At 40.5% G+C, this 26,457-nt stretch overlaps 1 protein-coding gene across 5 annotated transcripts in view; it reads left to right on the forward strand.

Moving 5' to 3' along the window:
- Positions 1-26,457, forward strand: part of LOC135217051 (polycomb protein Asx-like) — a 100,540-nt gene that overhangs the window by 38,704 nt on the left and 35,379 nt on the right. For all 5 annotated transcript variants that reach the window (XM_064252673.1, XM_064252677.1, XM_064252675.1 and 2 more), the window contains 2 exons: positions 3,749-3,899; positions 18,926-20,188. In XM_064252673.1, coding sequence (XP_064108743.1) covers positions 3,749-3,899; positions 18,926-20,188 — 1,414 coding nt within the window. The remainder of the gene's footprint in view (positions 1-3,748; positions 3,900-18,925; positions 20,189-26,457) is intronic.

The following is a 26,457-nucleotide window of genomic DNA, read 5'->3' on the forward strand; positions in this document are numbered from 1 at the left end:
TTTTTGTATTTCATCACAGTACAGTGGTGCCTCAGGATAAGAAATTAATCCTTTCTGAAGCGGCCTTCGTAACCTGATTTTTTTGTATCTTGAACCACATTTTACATGTAAATTGCCTAATTCGTTCCAAGCCCTACAAAAACACCCCAGTAAATTTTATAATAAAGCCAAATTGACCAATAAACCATGAAATACATCAATTTGGACCATTCAATACCTAACATAAACTACATATACTCTATGTACCCGTAAATAAAGTGTATTAGTGTACATGGTACAAGAAATACTGTATGTACATATGTAGTAAAATGTGGAACCTTACCTTTCGAGTGAGGCGATCTCCGAAAGTGGCGACAGAGGAGGAGGAGGACAAATGGCAGAAAACATGAACACTTAAATTTATGAATCATTAAAAAATGGCAGAAAACATTAATACTATACTTAATGAAATACATTAACAAATGGCAGAAAACATTAACACTCATCTTTACAAAAAACTTACAATTAAATTTTTATCTTTTTATTTTTTTTATTTTAAATTTTTTTTTACTTTTACGTCACCACTTTCAACTTTTGGTTTTTTCATATCACTTGGATCTTCCTGTTTGCTTACTACTTCTAAAGGCCTCTTTAAAACATAACTATCCAAGGAAGATTGCTTCTGCCTTCACAATGTTACTGAAACGACTCTGGTGAACGCCATCGAACTGCGCAAGAATACGACCTGTGTACGTAATCCTTTTCGGGGTGTCTTTTCTACAAATGATTGCACCTTATAAAAAGCAGCTAGAGCATCCTTAATTTCTGCCGTTGTCATAGGGTCCTCGTCCTCCTCCTCGCCACTGCTATAGAACTCTTCTTGAACGACGCTATGTTGCATGCCCTCCAACTCCTTCAGGTCATCCGTCGTAAACTCCTCTTGGTGCTCCTCGAGAAGGTCATTGATGTCGTCCTCGTCCACAACCAGCCCCATGGACTTGCTGAGAGCAACGATCTCGTCAAGATCTGGTTGGAAAACAGTTTCAGTATTGTCAACTGTTTCTGAATCTGCATCAGCTTCGCCCACGTCAAATCCCTCGAAGTTTCAGCCAGATACGTCATCAGGCCAGAGTTTCCTCCACTAAAAAATTCAAGGTTTGCCTTGAAACCTCCTGCCAAGCTTGATTGATGAGTCGGATGCATATCACGATATCGAAATGCTCCTTCCAAAATTGACGCAAGGCGAGGTTTGTGGTATCGATGATGTCGAAACATCTCCTGAAAAGATGTTTCGTATACAGCTTCTTGAAGTTCGATATCACTTGCTGGTCCATGGGCTGGAGGAGAGGGGTGGTTTTAGGCGGAAGACAAAGAACCTTGATAAAAGAATACTCCGCTAGGATATCTTCCTCGAGGCCAGGAGGGTGAGCATGGGCATTGTCCAACAACAGCAGACATTTCAGAGGGAGGCACTTCTCTTTCCAGAATTTCTTCACTGTCGGGCCGAAACGCAGATTTACCCACTCAGTGAACAAAAGTCTTGTTACCCAGGCTTTCGCATTAGCCCTCCACATCACTGGAAGCTTCTCCTTTAGCACTTTGTGGGCCTTGAAGGCTCGAGGAGTCTCCGAATGATAGACAAGTAGGGGCTTGACTTTACAATCCCTACTGGCGTTGGAACATAGTTCGAGCGTAAGCCTGTCTTTCATAGGCTTATGCACAGGTAGCTTCTTCTCTTCCTCCGTGATGTACGTCCGACGAGGCATTTTTTCCAAAAAAGGCCAGTCTCATCACAGTTGAAGACTTGCTGAGAACTGTAGCCTTCGTTGATCGTCATCTCATTGAACGTCTTAATAACGCTTCGGCCGCTTTCGTGTTCGAGCTGGCAACTTCCCCATTCCACACCACCGAATGGATGCCAGTCCGTTTACGGAATTTATCAAACCACCTACGAGAAGCCTTGAAGTCTGGGGTTGGCGTCGATGTCCCTTCTCCTCCGCCGTCTTTGGCCTGGGCAATCAGATCCCCGAAAATAGCGCTGGCCTTGTGGCAGATTGCCTTCTCGGTTATCGTATCGCCAGTGATTTCTTTGTCTTTTATCCATACAAGAAGCAGCCTCTCCATCTCATCATGCACGTGGCTCCTCTTGTTGGACAAAATATTCACGCTCTTGGAAGGTGTAGCTGCTTTGATGGCTTCCTTCTGCTTAAGGATGGTGCCTATTGTCAACGGATTTTGGCCATATTCCTTAGCAATCACACTCAATCGCATGCCAGCTTCATACTTTTTAATGATCTCCATCTTTGTCTCCAGAGAAAGCATCCTCTTCTTTCCGTGAACTTCAGCAACTTTCTTGGGACCCATGACTATAATTAAGTTAATTAAGTTGTCACACAACACGATAAAGTAGAAAGCGAAATCACTAACACGAATTTACGTTAACAGACAAAATCGTATGTGTGAACAAACAAATTCCGGGTGCGTACGATAATGCTGGTGCGACGAAGTGGCTGAAGAACGCCTTTACGTAGAGGCATGATGGGATAGATGCTGACCAATAGGAGAACAGGATCTTACGGCGGTGACTTGTATCAGGAACCAATGGGAGAGTGAGAGGATGGTGGCGAGTCTACAGTTAGAGGCGCGCGAGTTTTAAAATTGTTCTTGGTGGTCTGGGCGAATCTTGGGACTTTACAGTAACACCCTTTCGTAACCTGAATTATTTTTCGAATGCAGAAGCAAAAAATCTTTCTTTGTTTTTGTAACTTGGATTTTTTGTAAGTTGGGACTTTCGTATGTCGAGGTTCCACTGTACTTACTTGTGATCCAAGACCAAATAGATGTTATCACCTGAAAATAGAAAATTTTATCATCATAGAAATGTAAATATATTAATGCAGTGTTTAGTTTACTACAACAGTAAATTGATAGTTAATTGGAATAGTTCTCAATAACATATGTTTGACAATTACTTGTAGGTGAAATTCTGTGCCGAAGCTTCCAAATGATGCACTTCCATAGTGAAGTCTCCAGAGGTGAAGCCTAGAAACTTTATTCAATTTTAAAGTATAGTCAATTCCTGCCTATTCACGTTTCCAGAATAATGGCTTCACCTATTCGTGGTATTTTTATGGTGAAATATTCACTAATTAATTACTGTATTTTCATATTTTCATTACTGTATGTAATTAATATGATAAAAATACATATTTTGATATGTAGTTTTATCACAAAAAAACGTTTAGTCATGAAAATATGTTTTAAAGTTAACAAGTATTTTCTCAAAGAATTTGCTGTATTAACTTGAATATTATTTTATTAATAAAATTTCAATAAGTGGAATTAGTGTTTAGTGCCCATCAGTGTGTTTTGACTGTATCTTGAAATCTCTGTTGTATGGTAATATACAGTCGATTCATCTCAAATGGTGCACTGTAGGCATTACTTGAGGTTCTTTGCCGTGTCCATTCAGCCCCTAGCTGCAACCCCTTTCATTCCTTTTCCTACAAGTCTGTTCATGTTCCTGTTCCCTTTCTTCCATCTTACTTTCCACCCTCTCCTAATAATTGTTTCAACATTGTTCTCAGTGTTGAATGACCTATGATGCTGAATGACCTCATAGGTCCCAGTGCTTTGCCTTTGGCCTAAGTATTATATTCCAATGTATATTCCAATGTATTTTGGAATGTAAAATAACAATAGGAAAGTTGACAAAACATTTAATAGTTAAATTTATGTTGGTGTCCTAATATGGTTATTTTACTTTCAGAGTATCAGCAACTGGCCTCAACAATGAATTCTTTGGTCGTGCTTGTGAGTCGTGGAGGTGCCGTCTTGGTGAAGGCGAATTTACTCATGACAACCAAGTCAAGCTCAAGGTGGAAGCAGAAAAGGAGCGCACAAAGTTAGATCCATGGAAGGTAAGTAGTACAGTGTTCTCCCCGCATTCGCGGGGGATGTGTACCAGACGCCCCCCACAAATAGTTAGAACTCCCCTTTAAAAATGCTTATATCTGCCTATCTTGAAAGTTCAAATACCAAATGTACCATTGAATTGGTAATATTAATATAATTTCAAAGTCATCTGAAACATTTTACCATTAGAAATATATAAACAACCAATAACAGAGAGAGAGAGAGAGAGAGAGAGAGAGAGATGAGAGAGAGAGAGAGAGAGATAGAGAGAGGGAGAGGAGGCGACGAGAAGAGACGAGGAGAGAGAGGAGAGAGAGATGAGAGGAGAGACGAGAGAGGAAAAGAGAGAGAGAGAGAGAGAAAATAACTCCTTTCGATATCAAAAGATTGAAATGAACATCTATAGACAACACTTCTTTTCTAGAGAAGAGAGAAAGAGAGGGCTGAACAAGTATCTGTTTGCCTGTCTGTCAATTCATTTGCTGAGAGAGAGAGAGAGAGAGAGAGAGAGAGAGAGAGAGAGAGAGAGAGAGAGAGAGAGAGAGAGAGAGAGAGAGAGAGAGAGAGACCAAATGTATACCTTATGTAACATCCTACAAAAAATTTACCTTAAATTATCATCATATTACTGTAGTAATCTTAGAGATTGTATTAATATAATTTCAAAGTAATCATAAACATTAGTACCCTAAAGGTATATATGCACATACATACTTCTAACACTTGTAGCCGAGAGAGAGAGAGAGTGAGTTACCAGTATGACATATGTATCTTATGGAGAGAGAGAGAGAGAGAGAGAGAGAGAGAGAGAGAGAGAGAGAGAGAGAGAGAGAGAGAGAGAGAGAGAGAGAGATTGTCCTTACAGCATTTCCAAGAGTGAAATGGAAAGATTATTGTATTGAAAGACTCACATATGAATTTTGTAATTACAGTTATAGTATTATTATTATACATATAGTATTATTATTGGAAAATATTAATAATAAACTTATTACAAATGTACCATAAAAATTATCTCATCTCAGTAAGAGAGAGAGAGAGAGAGAGAGAGAGAGAGAGAGAGAGAGAGAGAGAGAGAGAGAGAGAGTTACCAGTATGACATACTTATCTTGTGGAGAGAGAGAGAGAGAGAGATTGTCCTTACTATATTTCCAAGAGTGAAATGGAAAGATTATTGTATTTAAAAGACTCACATATGAATTTTGTAATTACAGTTATATTATTATTATTATACATATAGTATTATTATTGGACAATATTAATAATAAACTTATTACAAATGTACCATAAAAGTGATCTCATCTCAGTAAGAGAGAGAGAGCATAAAAACCATTAAAATTGTTGACCATTACAGTGGTACCTCAACATACGAAGTCCCAGCTTACGAAAAATTCAAGTTACGAAAGCAAGTTCAAAGATTATTTTGGCTCTATATACGAAAGTAGTTCAGGTTACGCAAGGTTGTTGCTGTTAAGTCCTGAGATTCGCCCGGACCACTGATAACAATTTTAAAACTTGCGCGCCGCCAACTGAGTAGACTCGCCACCATCCTCCCGCTCTCCCATTGGTTCCTGATGCTAGTCACCGCCATAAGATCCTGCTCTTCTATTGGTCAGAATCATGTCTCAATGTAAAGGCGTTCCTTGACCATTTTTTGCGGCAGCGTTATCGTAAACACTGGAAGTCGTTCCTTCACATATACGTATTTTGTTTGTTAACGTAAATTCGTGTTATTGATTTCAGTTTTGTTGCACTGTAAGTTACTTTATTGTGTTGTGTGTGAACTTAATTACTTACGTTATTAGCCATTGGTCCCTAGAATGTTGCTGAAGTTCACAGGCAGAAGAGGATGCTTTCTATGGAGAGGAAGATGGAGATAATTAAGTGTCAATGTTTTCTGCCATTTTTTAATGTATTTCATAAAGTTAAGTGTTCATGTTTTCTGCCATTTGTCCTCCACCTCTGTCGTCACTTTCGGAGATCGCCTCTCTCGAAAGGTAAGGTTAGGTTCCACATTTTATTACATATGTATGTACATGTACGTAAAGTATTTCTTATACCATGTACACTAATACACTTTATTTACAGGTACGTACTACAATAATGGTTATGTTATGTATTGAATGGTCCAAATTGTTGTATTTCATTCTTTATTGGTCAATTTAGCTTTATTATAAAATTTACTGGGGTGTTTTTGTAGGGCTTGGAACAAATTAGGCAATTTACATGTAAAATGCGGTTCAAGATACCAAAAGCTCAGGTTACGAAGGCTGCCTCGAAACTGATTAATTTCATATCCTGAGGTACCACTGCATAAGGCACCGCACCCTTCTCCTGTCACATTACTTGAGATATTTGACAGCTTCCTGAGCTCCGAGTGTCTCTGGAGTTGAGAGAAGGTAGGGAAATGGCTACTCAGAAAAACAAAGGCAAGAATTTTAATTTGAAATTACAGTTATATTATTATTATTATTATTGTTATTATTATTATTATTATTATTATTATTATTATTTTTTTTTTTTTTTTTTTTTTTTTTTTTTTTTTTTTTTCTGTCACAGTCCTCTCATTCGACTGGGTGGTATTTATAGTGTGGGGTTCCGGGTTGCATCCTGCCTCCTTAGGAATCCATCACTTTTCTTATTATGTGCACTGTTTCTAATATCACTTTTCTGCATGAGTCCTTGAGCTACTTCAGTCTCTATTTTTTCCAGATTCCTTTTCAGGGATCTTGGGATTGTGCCTAGTCTTCCTATGATTACGGGTACAATTTCCACTGGCATATCCCATATCCTTCTTATTTCTGTTTTCAGGTCTTGATACTTATCCATTTTTTCCCTTTCTTTCTTTTCAACTCGGTGTCCCATGGTATTGCGACATCAATGAGTGATACTTTCTTTTTGATTTTGTCAATCAACGTCACATCTGGTCTATTTGCATGTATCACCCTATCTGTTCTGATACCATAGTCCCAGAGGATCTTTGCCTGATTGTTTTCTATCACTCCTTCAGGTTGGTGTTCGTACCATTTATTACTGCAAGGTAGCTGGTGTTTCTTGCACAGGCTCCAGTGGAGGGCTTTTGCTACTGAATCATGCCTCTTTTTGTACTGGTTCTGTGCAAGTGCTGGACATTCGCTTGCTATGTGGTTTATGGTTTCATTTTTCGTATTGCACTTCCTACATATGGGAGAGATGTTATTTCCATCTATCGTTCTTTGGACATATTTGGTTCTTAGGGCCTGATCTTGTGCTGCTGTTATCATTCCTTCAGTTTCCTTATCGAGCTCTCCCCTCAGTAGCCATTGCCACGTGTCATCACTGTCTAGTTCTTTAGTCTATCTCATGTATTGTCCGTGCATTGGTTTGTTATGCCATTCCTCTGTTCTGCTTGTCTTTCTCCTGTCTCTGTATATTTCTGGGTCTTTGTCTACTTATCAGTCCTTCTTCCTATGCACTCTTGAGCCACTCGTCTTCACTGGTCTTCATATATTGCCCCAGTGCTCTGTTCTCGATGTTGACGCAGTCCTCTATGCTTAGTAGTCCCCTCCCTCCTTCCTTTCATGTTATGTATAGTCTGTCTGTATTTGCTCTTGGGTGTAGTGCTTTGTGTATTGTCACGTTTTCTGGTTTTCTGGTCTATGCTGCGTAGTTCTGCTTTCGTCCATTCCACTATTCCTGTGCTGTATCTGATTACTGGCACTGCCCATATGTTTATGGCTTTTATCACATTTTTGGCATTGAGTTTTGACTTGAGTATCGCCTTGAGTCTCTGCATATATTCTTTCCTGATCGTGTCCTTCATCTCTTGGTGTTTTATATCCCCTCCTTCCAAATTTCCCAGGTATTTGTATCCCGTCTCATCTATGTGTTTGATGTTGTTCCCATCTGGTAGCTTTATCCCTTCAGTCCTTGTTACTTTGCCCTTTTGTATGTTGACCAAGGCACATTTTTCTATTCCAAACTCCATCCTGATGTCCCCAGATACAATCCTTACAGTCTGGACTAGGGTATCTATTTCCTTGATGCTCTTACCATACAGCTTGATGTCATCCATGAACATCAGATTGTTAATTCTGTTGCCTCTTTTCTTGAGTTGGTACCCAGCATCCATCTTCTACAGTACTTTTGTCTTGTGAATCATGGCTACTACGAAGAGTAGTGAGGACAGTGAGTCGCCTTGGAAGATCCCTCTCCTGATATTAACCTCTGCTAGTTTTATTCCAGAGCTTGTAAGTATTGTATTCCAGTTGCGCATTGTATTTCTGAGGACGCTGATGGTGTTTTCCTCTGCCCCATATATTTTCAGGCATTCTATTAGCCATATGTGTGGTACCCTGTCGAACGCTTTCTTATATTCTATCCATGCCATGCTTAGGTTGGTTTTCCTTCTCTCACTGTTTTTCATTACTATTTTGTCTATCAGGAGCTGGTCTTTTGTGCCCCTACACTTCCTTCTGCAGCCTTTCTGTTGGTGGGGGGGATGGTGTTTGTATCCTCTAGGTAGTTGCATAGCCTTTCGCTGATGATACCTGTTAGTAACTTCCACATTATTGGTAGGCAGGTGATAGGCCTGTAGTTACTGGCTATATTTCCCTTACTCTTGTCTTTCTGGACTAAGGATGTTCTTCCTGTGGTCATCCATTTGGGCGCATGGTGATTTGTGATACAATGCTGGAGTTGTTCTGCTATTCTTGGGTGTAGGGCCTTGAAGTTTTTGAGCCAGTATCCATGGACTTCATCGGGACCTGCGGCTTTCCAGTTGGGCATTTTCTTTAGTTGGTGTCTGACTGTGTGTGTCGTGATGTCAGCGAATCTTTGTTTTATTCTCTCTGTTTCTTCAGCCTTGACTTCCTGGAGCCATATTGCATGTTTGTGGTGTGATACCGGATTGCTCCAGATGTTTTCCCAGTCTCTTACTGGGTTTGGCTTCAGGAATTTCTTGGTGGTTGTCTTCCCCTCTTAGTTGGCTGTATAGTCTTTTCTGGTTGGTTCCGAATAGTTTGTTCTGTTGGTATCCCTCATTCCTGTTCATGTACCGTTGGATCTTGTGTGCTTTGGCTTTAAGCCTCTGTTTTACATCTTTTATTGTGTAATTTAGTCCCCTCTCTTGTACTTTGTATTTCTCGTTCAGTTTCTCCCTTGTTTTCTTGCTTCTTAGCCTTTTTTTTTTGCCATCTTTTTCAGTTTACTCAAGTCAGATCTCATCACCATGATTTGCTTTTCCAGGCACCTTTTCCAAGGCGGTTGGTGTTTAGGTTTCTGTTGGGTTGGTTGTGCTGGTGGTGTTGGTGTTCGTGTCCCCATCAGTTCTGCTACTAATCTTGCTCCTGCATATGTCAAGTTATTTGTTTCTGTGATATTGGTGGTGTGTATTAGTCTCATTATTTCATTGACCTCACTTGTTTTCTCCCTTAATTTCTTGGTGTTGTAGGCTTTCATGGAGGGGATCTTTGTTCTCTCTGTATCTGGCTGGGTTCATCCATTGTCTGATCTTTTCTACCCATTCCATCCTGTCTGTTACTTCATCAGTGTTTCTTCATATGTCGTTGTTTGATACCTCATCATCCCTGTCGTCTTCTGTGGCATCGTCTCTCAGTTCGTCTTCTTGTAATTCGTTGCTGTGTGTCATTTCTCTTTCCAATTCCTCTCTTTCTGTTGGAGAGAGCCAGGTCTTTTTCTTTATGTTCCTTACTTGGTCTGCCAGCCTCTGCTCTGTTTGGGGGGTGTTATTCCTCTCATTCCAGATGTTGACCAACCTTTTTCTATATCCTCTCTCCGTTGGGTTGCTTCTGATGTAGCATCTCCATATTTCCTTATTTTCTTCTCTTGTCCATTTCTTCCTCTGGTTTGCTTCTGTAGCTCCAGTCTCTGGTTGTTGGTTACTGACGTTGTGGTGGTCAGTTGCTGGATGACGACCTCCAAGTACCTGACCGTCTTCCCCTTCAATTGGGCTGAATATCTGGCTGCCGGACGAAGCTCTTCTGTTGCCAGAGGTTCCATTTACGTCATTGTCGTTTAATCCTTCATTTCTTTCCATCATTGCTGAGTTTTGCTATTTAACCCATAGTGGGACCCTACCCCATCAGAAATAGGTACTCATTTACAGCTGAGTGGACTGAGGAAATTATGGTAAAGATCCTTTCCCAAGGAATCAATGCCGAGGAGAGTGGTCACCCATCCAACGACTGATCAGCCCCAATGTTGCTTAACCTGTCAATTGACGGCCTTACCCACTCTGCCACATTATTATTATTATTATTATTATTATTATTATTATTATTATTGTTGTTGTTGTTGTTGTTGTTGTTAAAGGTTATTTTTATCTCTTCAAAATATTACCACATATGAATTATTTAAATATATTATTATTATTATTATTATTATTATTATTATTATTATTAACAACTGAAAATATCAATAGATATATTACATATTAGTACCATAAAAATTCTTTCATCTCAGTAAAAGAGAGAGAGAGAGAGAGAGAGAGAGAGAGAGAGAGAGAGAGAGAGAGAGAGAGAGAGAGAGTTATCCTTATTTAAAAGAGTGAAATGGATAGATTATTGTATTTCTTTAAAATACTACCACATAATATGAATTTTGTAATTACAGTTTTATTATTATTATTATTTGAAAGTATTAATAAACATATAGTACATGTACTATAAAAATTCTCTCGTCTCAGTAAAAGATAAATGATGGATGGAGAGAGAGAGAGAGAGAGGAGAATGGGGGGAGAGAGCAGAGGAGGAGAGACGAGAGAGAGAGAGAGAGAGAGAGAGATAAACACTTAATGGCAGCAACACAATAGCTCCTCCCCCTCCTGTCACATTATTTGATATATTTGACAGCCTTAATATCTTGAGTTAGAGAGAGAAGACTGTGATTTCTGTCATTCTTACATATTTTTTTAAATTTATAAACTAAAATCATACTATTTCACTATAGTATTTTCTTTAATGAATTTGTATTTGCTCCGACGTCGTATACTTACCCCCAAACTACTATCATAGGAGAATCCTGTATGTCAATCCGGTACCGACCAGAAAAAACTGGTTATTCTTTCCCCTATCCCAGCCAGGTACATGCCCCAGGGGTCGAAGACCACGACCTATGACCTGATCTCCAGTCCTTTCCTGGTCACTGTAGCGGTCACACGCTCCAGCTCGTTGTCCGTTGCCAGCCCGTTTTCCCCTTTGTGTTTCCCTAGTCTGTTGTGTGTTTTCCTGCGTGTGTGTGTTCCTTTTGTTTATGGAGTCTTCACAGCGGTGTTGCCCCAGTCCTGAGGGTGGGGCTTGTATGGCTTTCCTGTCGCCCGTGAAGATCGAACCCTACACTTTGTGTAACAAGTGTCTTCTCTCGACCTTGTTCGAGAGAAGCCACAAGCACCATGAGATCTCGCCTCAACGAAGAGGAAGAAGAAGCCCAGATCCCCCTCCAAGAAGTCCACTTTGGAGGCCCCTCACAGCAAAGTGCTAGCTGTGGCCCAGGAGGCCTTTCTCCTTCTCTGGTTCCTCTTCAGGAGTCCCCGGCGGATCGTCAGGAGTTTTCCCCCATCCCCCTCCAGCGAGGGGACCTAGGCGGGTCCGTTGCCGGCCCCCTTCAATTGGTAGGGCCTGATGAGTCCGTATCTTTGACTCAACAGTTGGTTCTGTCTGGCGACTCAGTGTTCTTTCAGGAGTGTTGGGCGCGTTGTGGTCTATGGGGCGCCCTGTTGATGGAGGTAGCAGTGCTGTGCGCTTCCAAGAACCTTCACCCAGCTGCAGAGTGTTCCGCTCCTGAGCAGAGCTGTTCCCCTGCGGCTCTGGTGGATCCTGTGCTAGTTCCAGTGGCCCAGGCGGCCCCCTCACAGTCCAGCCGGGCTCCTTCCTGTTTTGAGCCTCCGCTCCTGCCCAATGTGCCGGTAGTGGGCCCCTCTACGTCCTGAGAGGACTTTGAGGACGAATCCTTTGCACAGAACGGTCTGCAGAGCCCCCTGGAGGTCCAAGGTCCAACAGACGAGGTTTCCGTGTTCCAGAGGGTTCTCAGCATTATCCAAGCGAATAATGGGTTGGCTGAAACGTCCGTTCCCCCGACTCCAGGAAGGGACTAGCGGTAGACCGCCTCTTCAGAGGGCAGGCAGAGGTGAAACCCTCTCTGTCCCTGCCCCAAGCGCCATGCTCTGCCGAGGCACTGGCCCAAGTGGAGGACGTAGTCGCAGGCCCTAAGAACTCTTTGAGGGCCCAAGGCTCCCTGAAGCTCCTCCCGGCAGCAAAGGCCAGGTAAAGGAAGCATTATGTGCTGGAGGGCATTTCCCTGGCCCCGAAGTCGGTAGAGGAGGGTCTCACTTCGCTTGCCCCGGGTCTCTTGAAGGAGAAGCTTCTAGCGGGCCCAGTCTCCTTCTCGTAGCAGGAGGCCATGGCCATGGAGTCCATGGTGTGGACCTCCATTCATGTTGCATTGTGGCTCAACCTCTGGATGGGGGCGGTAGTCAGGTTCACGACAGAGCAAGACCTGCAAGACGAAGGCAAGCTGGCAGTCTTTAAGGAGTTAGTTTCATCAGGGGGCAAGTCCCTGGGCTTCCTGACTACCCAGTTGCTCACCCAGTGGACCAACTGTCTTGAGGAGGCGGGACTGTTCTTGCACGTCTCCCAAGGAGCTTGCTAGACAGGGAGGTTAAGGCGCTAAGGAATGGCCCGGTTTCGAGCGAGTCCCTTTTCCTGGACCAGCTAGTGGAGGAGACCCTCGAGCATTGGAGGAAGGCTAGCCAGGACTCAATCGTATACAGGGCCTCTTCTTCTTTCAGACAAGCTGCGCAGCGAAGGATCCAGTACCCACAGAAGCCCCGACAAGCATAGGGACCTCCCTGACAGCAAGGTTCATCCCGGGGAAGAGGAATGGATGTGTGATTGCCGACGGGCTCAGCAGGCACAGACAGGTTCTGGGTGCGGAATGGTCCCTACACCCGGTTGATTGGGATGTGGGGATCCCCCTCCATGGACCTGTTTGCAACAAGCCTAAACACCAAGCTTCCAGTTTTCTGCTCCCCATCCTGGATCTGACGGCAGCCTAGGAAGACACCTTCCAACACCCCTGGGATGGCCTAGATCTCTACGTGTTCCCCCCTTCGGAGTCCTCAGGCAGGTCCTCAACCGGCTTCTGGCCTCCAAGGGCACCTTCATGACCCTAGTGGCCCCCCTGTGGCCAGACAGACTGGTTCCCGGATCTCCTGGAGCTGACTATCCTGGACTTTTGGAAGTTCCCCCGCAGGCCGGACCTTCTAAGGCACCCCACTTCGAGAGGTACCACAAGGGCCTGGGCGCCCTCTACCTTCATGGGTGGAGGCTATCTAGCTCCTAGGTAAGAGAGGCTTCTCCCGGAGGGTGGCCGCCCACATGTCGGGGTACCTTAGGAAGTCTTCCGCAGCATCTACCAGGCCAAGTGGAAGTTGTTCCGGGCCTGGTGCAAGGAGCAGGGCTTAGAACCCCTACGAGCCAAAATCCCTCATGTTGCTGAGTTCCTGGTTCACCTGAGGGAGGACAAGGGACTCACCATAGCAGCTGTCACAGGGGTCAGGGCAGCCAAGTCTTCTACCTTAGGGGAGTAGATCTGGGTAGCTCCAAGGACCTCGCGATGCTCATTAGGGGCTTTGAACAAGCGTACCCCCCAGTTCCTTGAAGGTTCTATGCTGGGACGTAGCTAGGGTCCTGGATGCCCTGAAGAAGCCTCCCTTCGAGCCCCTCAAGGACGTCGCAGACAGAGCTCACAATCAAGACGGTGTTCCTTCAGCATTAGCCTCCTCCAAAAGTGTGGGGGAGCGGCATGGTCTCTCTTACGTAGTTTCCCACTCGAGGGGGTGGAAAGACCTCACTTTCAGCTTCGTGCCTTCCTTCGTGGCCAAGACCCAGAACCCGCCGGTAGTAGACGACAGGTTCATAGAATTCTCCATTCCGGCTCTGCCTAAGTCAGAGGATCCCAAGGACCTCTTCCTATGCCTGGTCCAGGCGGTGAGGAAGTACCTTAGCAGGATGGAACGGCCACGCCCCGAAGTTCAGAACCTTTTCGTGACTACAGGCCAGGTCAAGAAGGCAGTATCTAAGAATACCATCTTCTGGTTGAGGGAACTCATCAAGAGGGCCTATGAGGGAACAGGCCTTCCTCCCCCTCAGGGGGCGAAGCCCCACGACATCAGAGCATGGGCACGTCTCTCTCCTTCTCCAGGAACCTAGCTGTCAGTCAGGTGCTCCGTGCTGGGGTCTGGAAAAGGCAATCCACCTTGCACTTGGAGGTCCCTCGACTCGTTCGAGATCGGTCCGGCGGTGGCAGGTCAACAGAGAGTTTAACCCCGCCAGGGGATTTGTGAGTCTTGGTGGTTGGGTGTGTGAAGTGTGAACATCCCTCTTCCCTCCCCCTCTCCCTCTCCCGTTTCCCTTCCTGGGCCTTTGATGTACTTGTCAGGACCCCTCGTCTAAAGAGGTAAGACATTGATGGGCATGTCGTGTATAGAGTGGGCTTCCCTTAATCGCGGATCAGCAGTTGCGGGATCAGTTAACCACAGGTTTTCTTTGGCCCACTTCTCAGTGTATATTGCTGGTATGAATCACAACATCACGGGCTTGTCCGGGTTAGTACATGATGTATATCATTAGGCTAAGCCTTGGCCGTGGTCTGATAACCAACAGATTCACATTATGATATTAACTGACAATAAAGGTAATAAAACCATTCTCACCTTATATATTATTGGCATATCTTCATAATAAATAGCCTATTTATGGAATAATTCCTCATTGACATCAACTTCTACATCGAGTGGCCAGCAACAAAATGTAAACGTGGAGTTACATTGCGTTCACGGCTACCTTTATAATTCGTAACCTTTTAGAAATGCTAATAGTAGTAGTGTAATTACGGTAGTAATAACATTTAAGAAAACATCAATTTTTAATTCGAACTTCATTATTGTTTTGGTAGTATGTAATTAACTTCTCCGAACACCGCAGTCATACAAATGATAATTGTCATAGATGATCGTATTGCGATCGGCGACGAAGCGTAAACGTAATAAAACCATTTTTACCTTACATATTATTGTCATATCTTAATAAAATGCCTGGCTTATATATTATTGGCATATCTTCATAATAAAAAGTCTCTTCAAGGAATAATTTCTTGGGGAAAGCATTTTTCAAAAGACAAAAATACACTTTATAAGTTTACAGTATGCATTGATTAGTCTTGTATTTCAGGGGTGGCCAACCTATGGCGCTTGCGACAACAGTGGCGCACTATACCCCAGAGATAATAAAAGGAAAAACCATGTCTGCTTATAAAAAAAGAAAAAGAAAAAATAATAATACTGATTTCTAGAAAAAAATACATAAAGAATTCAAGTAACTTATAGCTAGAAGTGAGTTTTACTGAAATTTGTTTCTAATCTAAAACATAGAAATAATTTTTATTTGATTTTATTGTTCCTTGTGCATCTATTAGTCGTCATCTTTAAACAATAATGCTTCATCATTATATACCTTTACAACTGCTACATCTGTCCACACTTTCATATATATACATATATATATCAAATGATTACATGTATAACTGCCAAATATGTCCAAATTACCATACTTAAAGGATTGAAAGGGGGTTGAAGTTTGTGTGGCGCATCTGAATTAGAAGTGAAGAAAATTGGTGCATGGGAAACAAAAGGTTAGCCTCCCCTGCTGTATTTTGATATGATTACATTAATATTACAGTATGGTACCGTAATCAGTACAGTAACTAATTTTTTTCATCAGAAATGTATATTCATTCACAAAAAGAATATGTATGATCACCGTGACGTCACTGAACCTACAGTCTCGATCGTACATACTATTTTTACACAGTGTGATAGTGGTTACACCTTTCTACAAACTATTGATGTATTTTACATACGTATGATCTAAACTCATTCATAAATCACTTTACTTACTTTTTTGTGGAGCCCAAATTCCCGTTTTGTGGAGCCCAAATTCTCGAAGTCGAGAATATTTTCATAGAGCAAGATTCAGTAATTACTATATTTTCATCTTCTTTTCACAATTTACTAATTTTCAAATACTAATATGAATGTAAATAGCAAAATATTGATAAAATGCTAAATTAAAATCCCACAAAATCACAATCTTCTCTCTCTCTTCTCTCTACTCGTCTCTCTCTCTCTCTCCTCTCTCTCCTCTCTCTCTCTCTCTCTCTCTCTCAATGAAATATGAATTACTATATCATAAACTTTTATATACAAAGTTAAAAATAATAGTAATTCCATTAATAAATCAATTTCTTATAGCAACTAAATTGTTTTCCAAAATAATTCTTTTGGTAATAAACATCCATCAGCTGATTCTCAGTGTGAACAAAAGACAAAAATAGGTTTCTATTGCTGTATTTTGCTGTTTATACATTAATAATATTACAGTTGGGTGCTGTAATCTTTACAGTAAGTCATGTTTTTTTATCATAAATGTGTTCTTTCATGAAATAGATGTATGTACCTACTTGTAAATTTGTGCAGAAGCCAAATCATGAAAATAAAGAGGAATTGTTAGCTAATATACTTTTGCTTGCAGATCTTATGAAGGGGAAATTGAAGATAGGAAAGAATTTATACAAGATTTTGACATTGTAGAGACATATAACTTAAACACACACACACACACAAATAAAGGAGGCATAAAGTAAGCAAGGGAGCCTTCTACTTCTATTAATAGGAGCAGCCATGATAGTTTTAGAATTTAAGTTGCACCAAGTATATGTCTATCTTCAACCTACATAGAATAGCCTGGACCAATCAATAGTGAGTACCCATATGATAGTTTAAGGTATGTTAGGAGTTTAAATTTGTATTAAAATAGGCAGTTAGCCTATAAGAGTTTTTATAGGTAGGACATCTTTGGTGTTTTAACTAATGAAGTAAGCAGTTGGGGTGGGTATAGCCTAGGGTGTTTTGAGGGGTGTGATAACGCGGATATTTGCTTATCGTCGGTGGTTGTGGCCCCTAACCCCCACGATTATCGAGGCCCCACTGTAATACAAACCATCGCCTTACCTGTGCTGGTAGAGTTATTCCTCCCCTCCCTTCGGGCCAGGTCTGGTTATCCCCTGCTTCCTGACCGCTCCTGTGCCTTAAACCGGCAGAGAGGGTCCTCCTCGGGGCAGACACCCTATTAACCTTCGACTGGGCCTCTCCTTCCCTCGATACTCCTGCCTTCTAAGGATTAAGTCTCCTTCGATAGTAGTTCGGGTTAAGTATATGACGTCGGAACAAATCACAAATTCTTAGTAATTTGTATTTTTTCCTAGCTATTCTTACCCCGAACTACTAAGTTTTTAAGCCCTCCCTACCTTCTCCGTGTATCTGAAGGCAGGAGTCTTAGAGGCATGGAAACGACTGGCGATCGGGTCATAGGCCGTAGTCTTCGACCCCTAGAGTATGTACCTGGCTGGGATAGGGGAAGGAATAACCAGTTTTTTCTGGTCAGTACAGTATTGACATCCAGGATTCCCCTACGATAGTAGTTCAGGGTAAGTATAGCTAGGAAAAATGCAAATTACTAAGAATCATTTACATATTTGTCGTACAAAAAAACATACATCTCTGTAAAAGAGAGAGAGAGAGAATTATTATTTTTGTTATGTGATGTCTTTAATCTTATTAAACTTACTAATGCAGTATTAATGAATATTAATATTTGAAAATTATTAAATCATTTTTGTATCATAAAAATGTATTTAGTCATGAAAATAACAGCAAAATATGCTAATTAGTGATTATTTTCGTTGGAAAACCCAGCGAATAGGCAAATTTCCCGCAAATAATGGGTAGATATAGTCCAGAGGGAAATCCGTTCATCCGGAGAACGCGAATACGGGGGGGCCCACTGTACTTGAAAGCGTAATGGTCATGTGAATTGGCATGTTTCATTGCCATTTTAAACTTTTCATCTGAAAAATGGAAAAGTTTAACAAAATTTAATGATGTCCATGAACATTATTGCCCTAAATTATACTTAACCCTTATTGGAATGCTAAATTCCCTTATTGGATTGCTAAATTGAGTGTTAACTCTTTTTGGAGTGCTAAACAGTGTGTAGAGTATGCAAATGATGAAAATGGGATAATTGAAGTTGAAAACACTTAAGTAATGGAATAATGAAGGCAATATTTAATGAAAATTAACACAAACTTGAAATTGACATGACAGAAGGACCAACAAGACTGTAAAGTCTGAAAAAGTTAGGACAACCTGTGAGAAGATGAAGATAGCTGAACACCATTGTAATTAAACTATTGTTTATCTTATTTGTTTAATTTTTATATATCTTATTTGCTTATTTTTCTATCTCTTATTTATTGATTTTTGTCTCTTATTTATTTTCTCAATGTATCTCAATAGAACATACAATTCTCTCTCTCTCTCTCTCTCTCTCTCTCTCCTCCAATCTCTCTCATCCCTCGTCTCTCTCTCTCTCTCTCTCTCTCTCTCTCTCTCTCTTTCTTACATTTGGCTTTTAAATACGTATGCTGGATTCTGGAAGGTTGGCTTCTTATCTTATTTATTCTTTATTATTCTTCTTCACCTCCTATCCTCCACCAATCTCAGATTTTCCAGGATTAATGGCAATGAATGATTAATTGGGTTGTGATTCAACGCAATTTATTAAACATCAAGTGGTTTCCTCCCATTGTCATATTCTGGATTTTTCTTAATTTTCTCCCAGTGTGAGAGGGAAGTGGGTTGTGTGCCTTACATGCACAGTAGCAGCCTCTTAATTTTGACTGGTACAAGTTAATATGATTGGGGTTTTTACTTTCAAGAAATTAAGGCAATTTATGATGCATTTCATGATTGTGTAAGATTTACAGACTCATAATGTAAACATGTATTGTATTGTTATGAAATAGAGTATAGGTTTTATATGTACATATTTACTTTGCATACAACATTTTTTTTTTTTTAATTTGTTATTGATATTTTCAAGTGCTGATTTATAAATGAGTTTTTTATTTACAGGTTGCCCACTTTGAGCCTCTATGGGGTGTTAAGCAAGGTTGGGCCAGCAGTTTGGAAGGAGAAGGGAGTATTAGTAGCCCTTCTTCACCTTCAGCTGGTACCCTACCAGTGTCACCCCCAGATCTCTCTCTTGCGGCACCAGCCTTCACCTCGAATTTTACAGAAGAGCACTTAGTTAAACTTAAAAAGGTGGTGGAACACATAGCAAACCGCAACCAGCGAAGAGCTGAAAGACGCGCAGCTAGGCGTGCTGCCAGGGAGAAAAAGATGGCTGAGGAAACCAGTGCTAGTAGTGTTCTTGAAGATTCTACTCCTTCTTTCCCTTCAACCCCGTCGGTGGCCAGTACTTCGTGCTCTTCTCCTCCTGGAAATTATGTTATTTCTCCTTGTGGTGTTATTCCAAGTAGTAGTAGTCCTTGTGTGTTGGCAAGCTCCTCCTTTTCATTAATCCCCAGCAACCGGAATAATTTAGTAACAGTGATGAGTGGATGTCAGCCAACATCACCATTAGAGGACAAATTGTCATCTTCACCTCCTACTCAGATGATTACCATAGACTCTAGTAATAATTCCAAGGATGGGCTGAAGAGAAAAGATCCTCTCCCAGTTCCTAGTTCTGTAACTGTTAAAAAGATAGGTATAGATGGACAAAAATGCATCATTGCAAAACCTGTACCTACTCCAGTTTCTTGCCAGAGACAAATTGGGAGTAATGTTAGTGTTTCGAGTGATGTACCACGATCAAAGGTACCAGCAGTGGTAACAGCAGTGACAACAGCTCTGATGTCTAACCCGGCAGTGTCTGTTGCCAGGACTGTTCCAAATAATAATTTAAAGATGCTCAATCCAGTGGTAATCTCACAGCCTGCAAAAGCTACATCTGGCAAAGCAGCTGCTTCAACAGTAGTGGTAGTGAGTGCTCCATCACCCACATCAAGCAGCCCTGTCGTGGTTGCAAATCCCCTAATGTCTCCAGCTGCTAGGATATCCCCTATGAGAGTCTCTCCAGGACCAGGAACGCCTTCTAGACTCTCGCCAGTCGTTCAAGTACTTTCACCAGCCATTTCCTTAGCGACATCTCCGAGTCCACCTATTCCTAGGGCAGTAATGGTTGCTGGTACCTCAAGACAGATTGACCAGTCAGGAAATCGGGTACCAGCTGCTGTTGTTAGTCCTTCTTCCAAAGCCATTGTGCCCGCTGTGCCATCTGTGACACATGCCAGCGTGCCATCTAAAATGAAAAGCATAAAAACACTACCTCAGGTAAGTTCCTCATTTGTATAAATTTTGTTCTACTTATCATAACTAAAAAACCTTTGGTCTTAACATTAGGATATGTTAAGACCTCAGGTTTGTTAGTTATGGAAAATACAAATTGATTAAAAATTTGTCATTTCTATTTTGAATTCACGTAAGGGTACTGCGGCAGTTGTAGCAGCTGTCCCATTCATATGTCAGCATTGTTAAGTGTTGTGTGTACCAAAAAATATTGTATATCTTGGATGCAATTTAATTGTGAACAAAATAGAGGTAAACCTGATAGAAACTTTACCAAGTGAAGTTGGAAGCATTTTGATCGGCAGGTGAAAACAACATAAAATGTAATAGTACAGTGCCCCCCCCCCCCCCCCCCCCCCCCCCCCCCCCCCCCCCCCCCCCCCCCCCTCCCCCCCCCCCCCCCGGTATTTGCGGGGGATGCGTACCAGACCCCCCGTGAATAGTTAGAACCCGCGAATGTTTGGAACCCCTATAAAAGCGCTAAAAATAGCCTATTTTGTTAGTTAAAACTCAAGAAAAACCCACTAAAACTTTTTACACTTGGTTTTTTAATAGTTTTATCAGAAAAAGTGCATTTTATGATGAAATTTATCAATAAAACCAGGAATTTGTGGATATGTCTCATAGATAAATAGTGCGAATTTTCTGCGAATGATGCGGGGAAACGTTCCCGAGAGAAATCCATGAATTTGTGAGTCCGCGAATCCGGAGAACGCGAATACGGGGGGTCCACCGTATTACTATTTTATATAGTATGCTTCATCAACCACAATATTCAGCTAACAATGTTATGTGAGTGCATCTGTCTGGTTAAAAAATTTGAAACTAGGGAAATAGAACTTGTTACTGCTGGGCAAAATTTCACTTTATTATAAGCGCTAGATTAGCATATACTGACAAATAATGAAAGGATTTTGTAATCCTTATTTAGAAATGAAAATGGAATGCTTATTAGTTACATTGTAGAGTTTTGGAAATCGTGTAGAATATTTTATGTTTGAGGTGTGAAGCATATTTATTTATATATTTTTTAAATTAATCATTTTATTGTTTACATACTTTCATTATAGTATCTTGTCATATTTATTTTTTACTAACCCATGAACCATAAATGTCTTTTATTTTTCGGAAACAAATTTTGTATGGGGACAAATGAGCATGCCTGGTGTCCCTTTTGTGTTCGCTTTAGGTACAGTTCCTCATTTAAAGTGGTCTTCTCATAGAGAACAAAGTGATATGATATGGTTAGTTTTTATGTACTGTTCTGTTGGTAATGGTTTTTCCCTGTCAAGAAAAGAACTTTGCTATGTCACATGACTAAGACCTTGGGATGCATTCATATTCTTCCATGTTGAGCTACACTGTCACTGCCATTCTTGCAGGTTTTTGTTTAGGTGAGGCCTGGCTACCTCAGTGTCAAGCGCCTTGGTGGTGTGGTCGGTATGGTGTTGGCGTGCCACCTCAGTGGCCGCGAGTTTGATTCTCTGGCATTCCATTGAGGTGTGAGCGATGCGTATTTCTGGTGATAGAAGTGCATTCTCGACGTGGTTCGGAAGTCACGTAAAGCCATTGGTCTCGTTGTCGAATAACCACTGGTTTCATGCAACGTAAAAACATCACACAAACAAACAAACACCTCAGTGTCTCCTCAGACCTTTATTTGGTGTGCCGTTTATTGTTATAATTATCATCATTAGGATTATTTTTATTATATTCAGAAGATGAACCCCTATTCATTGGTAACAAATGCATGGGAGTCACTTATTATTATTATATTCAGAAGATGAACCCCTATTCATCGGTAACAAATGCCCGGGAGCCTCTTATTCAAAATTCAAGCTTCCAAAGAATATGGCGTTCACATGAAAGAAATTAGAGAAGATAGCAGGAAATACAGAAAATAGAGATTAGTTATTAACCCTTTAATGCCGATTGGACGTATTAAACGTCAACGAAAATTGTCTGTCGGGTCCGAACCGACGTATGGTACGTCGACGAAAAAAAGTATTTTAAAAGATTCGCGGAAAAATAGTTATAGGCCTACTAGGCGAAAACTTTTGAATCATGCACCTTGGGGGATGCTGGGAGCTCACGGATCAAGGCGTTGTTTTGTTTACAATCGTTACCCAGGCGCGCAAGCGCGAATTTCTTTCTTCTCGCACTAAAAAGCATCAGCGACACATCTCTGAAATTATTTTGTCACTTTGACATAATTTTTGCACCATTTTATATAAGCTGTTACATAGAGTATTATATATGAAAATGTGTGCAATTTCATGTAGAATACAACTAAAAATAATTCATGGTTGTAGCTTTTATCAGTTTTGAAATATTTTTATATAGATAGTGATAAGTGCCAAAATTTACAACTTTTGGTCAACTATGACTCTACCAAAATGGTCGAAAAACGCAATTGTAAGCTAAAACTCTTATATTCTAATAACATTCAATCATTTACCTTCATTTTGCAACAAATTGGAAGTCTCTAGCACAATATTTCAATTTATGGTGAATTTATGAAAAAAAAAACTTTTTCCTTACGTCCGCGCGGTAACTCTTCCGAAAAAATCAAAAATTTTTTCGTCCGCTTGGCGTAATGTTTGCACCATTTTAAATTAGCCGTTACATAAAGTTTTATATATGGAAATGTGCTCAATTTCATGTTGAATACAACAAAAAGCAACCCATGGTTGTAGCTTTTATCAGTTTTGAAATATTTTCATATAAATAACTGTAAGTGCCAAAATATCAACCTTCGGTCGACTTTGACTCGACCGAAATGGTTGAAAAAACGCAATTGTAAGCTAAAACTCTTACATTCTAGTAATATTCAATCATTTACCTTTATTTGCAACAAATTGGAAGTCTCTAGCACAATATTTCGATTTATGGTGAATTTATATTAAAAAAATATATATTTCTTACGTCCGCGTGGTAACTTCCGAAAAAATCATCAATTTTTCGTCCAATTTTCGTAATGTTTGCACCATTTTAAATTAGCCGTTACATAAAGTTTTATATATGAAAATGTGCACAGTTTCATGTAGAATACATCTAAAAACAACCCATGGTTGTAGATTTTATCAGTTTTGAAATATTTTCACATAAATAACGGTAAGTGCCAAAATTTCAACCTTCGGTCAACTTTGACTCGACCAAAATGGTAAGAAAATGCAATTGTAAGCTAAAACTATTACATTCTAGTAATATTCAATCATTTACCTTTATTTTGCAACAAATTGGAAGTCTCTAGCACAGTATTTCGATTTATGGTGAATTTATGAAATAAACTTTTTCCTTATGTCCGCATGGTAACTAAGGAAAAAATCATAAATTTTTTCGTCCGATTGTCGTAATGTTTGCACCATTTTAAATTAGCCATTACATTAAGTTTTATATATGAAAATGTGTGCAATTTCATGTAGAATACAACTAAAAACAACCCATGGTTGTAGCTTTTATCAGTTTTGAAATTTTTCATATAAATAACGATAAAAAGAAAAAATTTGTCCTTCTGTCAACTTTAACTCAACTGAAATGGGTGAAAACAGCAATTGTAAGCTACAACATTTACAGTCTAGTAATATTCAATCAATTACCTTCATTTTGCAACAAACGGGAAGTCTCTAGCACAATATTTCGATTTATGGTGAATTTTTGAAAACTGCTTTTTTTTACGGCCGCCCATTACGAATTCATGCATCATTTTGTGATAATATTTTCTTTGTGTTGCCTTGATTGTTTTACAATGTGTTATATACCAAAATGATCACAATTTAGTGTACAATACAATGAAAAAAAATTAACTCGTTAGCTTTAACCGTTTTGTTCACAGCGCAATTTGTATACAATTATAGATGAAATTTTTTTTTGCGCTGTCATATATCCCAATATTTATATATGATAATTATATTTTTTTCATTTCTGATGGTTGCATACTAAACTTCAGGCAATGACAAAAAAAGGAGCCAAAAATTAATTCTTAATCTTGAAAACTGAGCATGCTGTGATTAAAAAAAAAAAAAAAAAAAATTTCTCGCTTCGGCATTTAAGGGTTATAAAAAAGAAGGTAAATTGATAAATAAATAGACAAAATATAAATGAACTAGTAAAATACAAGGTAAATCGTTTCAGGGTAGTAATGCATTGAACCTCTGCTTAAAATGTTGAGGTTCTAATGGCACTGCACCCTCAGGGAGACACTTCCACAGTTCTAACAACTGTTCCACAGTCCAACATTGTGAGGAATAAAAGACCTCTTGAACTGAGAAGTTTGACAGTATGGCACAATTACTGCATATTAGTGCAGTAATTAGTTGTTTATGCTTATGTATTTGTGTTAAGAAAACTCATCTCAGAAATTATCTTTCTCCAAGGTATTGCCTTCCCAACCCCAGGAGGGATTTTATTGTGTCCTTGTCGCCTCCCTCAGATGCTCCATTGACTTTGCCTTCATCTTTAGCCTAACTGCCTTTGCTGTGTGGAATGCCTGCTATCATTATAGTATTGTTTTTGTCCTTCCCTATGCCTTCAGCTATGAACCCTTGCTGCAATGAGGTTTCATTAGTCACTGTTATCCTTGTTGACTTTGACCTCAGCCACACCCATGTTCACGATTCTTGGACTTAGTTCCTTTGTTTTCAGCCCTTGACCGCTGACCTCATTTATAAGATGTCCCTCCAATTGTCAGTTTGTCAACTGTTGTGTGTCTTTTTCACAACTACAGTTATGATGGAAATCCTCCCGCTCCCAAGATCTTTCTGAATTGCTGTTACGAGTTTCCTTCTCGTCAGGCTTCCAACCCTTCCATCAACAGGGACCATCAGCAGTCTCATTTACTGGATAGCTCTCACTCCCCAAGGCATAGCCATGCCTAATACCACCACTTGCCCTTTTGGCAAGTTTCTGGTACTACTTTCCTTATCAACAAAATACCAGATATGGCACTCCTTAGGAGCTTGTCATCCTGCTACCACCTCTCTTATGGCTTCTACCTCTTGTTGTGTAACTCCAGCTTGCCATTGATGAGTTTGGCTTTGTAAATAACTCCACTTGGACCTTCATGGTCTTCAGACCAATAAAGTTGAGGACCCATTTGTGATATCTAATGAGTGTTCCCTTATGCTAGTGTTAATTCTCTTTACAATGACCAAGGAAGCAGAAAAGGCTGTTGGTTTAGTTCACAGCCAACATTTAGTATACTACTAGTTTGATTTCTGAGATTTTTAGGAGAGGATCTTGGTGAAGGGCCTAAGAATATAACATTCTTCATCTACCCATACCTTCTTTTCTTTCTTCGTTGTTGGTGTGTGGGAGTTGTTCAGTATTCATTATCTTCTGTAAATGACATCAACTTCTAGACTCGTCAACCACTATCAATGTCAGCCCTGCTTCCTCTACTCCCACGATTAGCTTCACATGACACAGGACCCCATATACTTCCAGGTATGCACCTTTGAGGAAACTTGGATCATCCTTTGTTCCGATACGTAATACAAACCATCGGTCCTTTAACAATAGGAAGTAGCTAGCGGCAGCTGGAACGGTTGTAAGCTTCGAACAAGGGGAGAACGGTAGTTAACTGCTTGTCCGACAGTCGCGCCTGGGAGGTAAACAAATCACTTTTTTTTGCTTTCGGCCGCGGGTGTGAAGGACGTGTTCGTCATCGCTCTCTGCCCGCTTCATCGTCGTATGCTTTGATTATATTGTGTTTTCTACTAATGGTTTGTTTGACTTGAAAATGAAACTGTAAGTACACTGTTTTCATTTTCATTACTTAATTATGAACCAACATGGAGCTATCGCCGTAGATGCGGCGATTTCCCCTCTTTTCATGAATTGAACCCTTGAATTATGTCTCGGTGCCGAGGGCGGGCGCGCTCGTGCCGAGTCATGTATTTTGGGCGAAAGTGTGTAATTGAAAAATGTAAGTACTTTTTTCATTATATTTTTGCCCTGTGCGTTCGTTACCGAGAGCGTGATTGCGCTCGGCACGAGCCTTTTATTTTGTATGATAAAATGCAATGAAAGTGGATTCGCAATGCAGTATTCTTTTCATTTTCATTTATTTATTTGCATAAAATTTAATTTGGATCAATTTTTGCTCTTACCCGGGAATTGATCCTTACAATTATTTTCTGTGAAAGTGAAATCGCAAGTGCAGTATTCTGTTTCATTTTCATATATATTTTATGATAGCATCATATTATTTGGATCAAGTTTCCGTTCTTACCCGGGAATTGATCTTTTCCCCT

Source organism: Macrobrachium nipponense, chromosome 7 (genome assembly GCF_015104395.2).
Source record: "Macrobrachium nipponense isolate FS-2020 chromosome 7, ASM1510439v2, whole genome shotgun sequence".
Taxonomy (NCBI): domain Eukaryota; kingdom Metazoa; phylum Arthropoda; class Malacostraca; order Decapoda; family Palaemonidae; genus Macrobrachium; species Macrobrachium nipponense.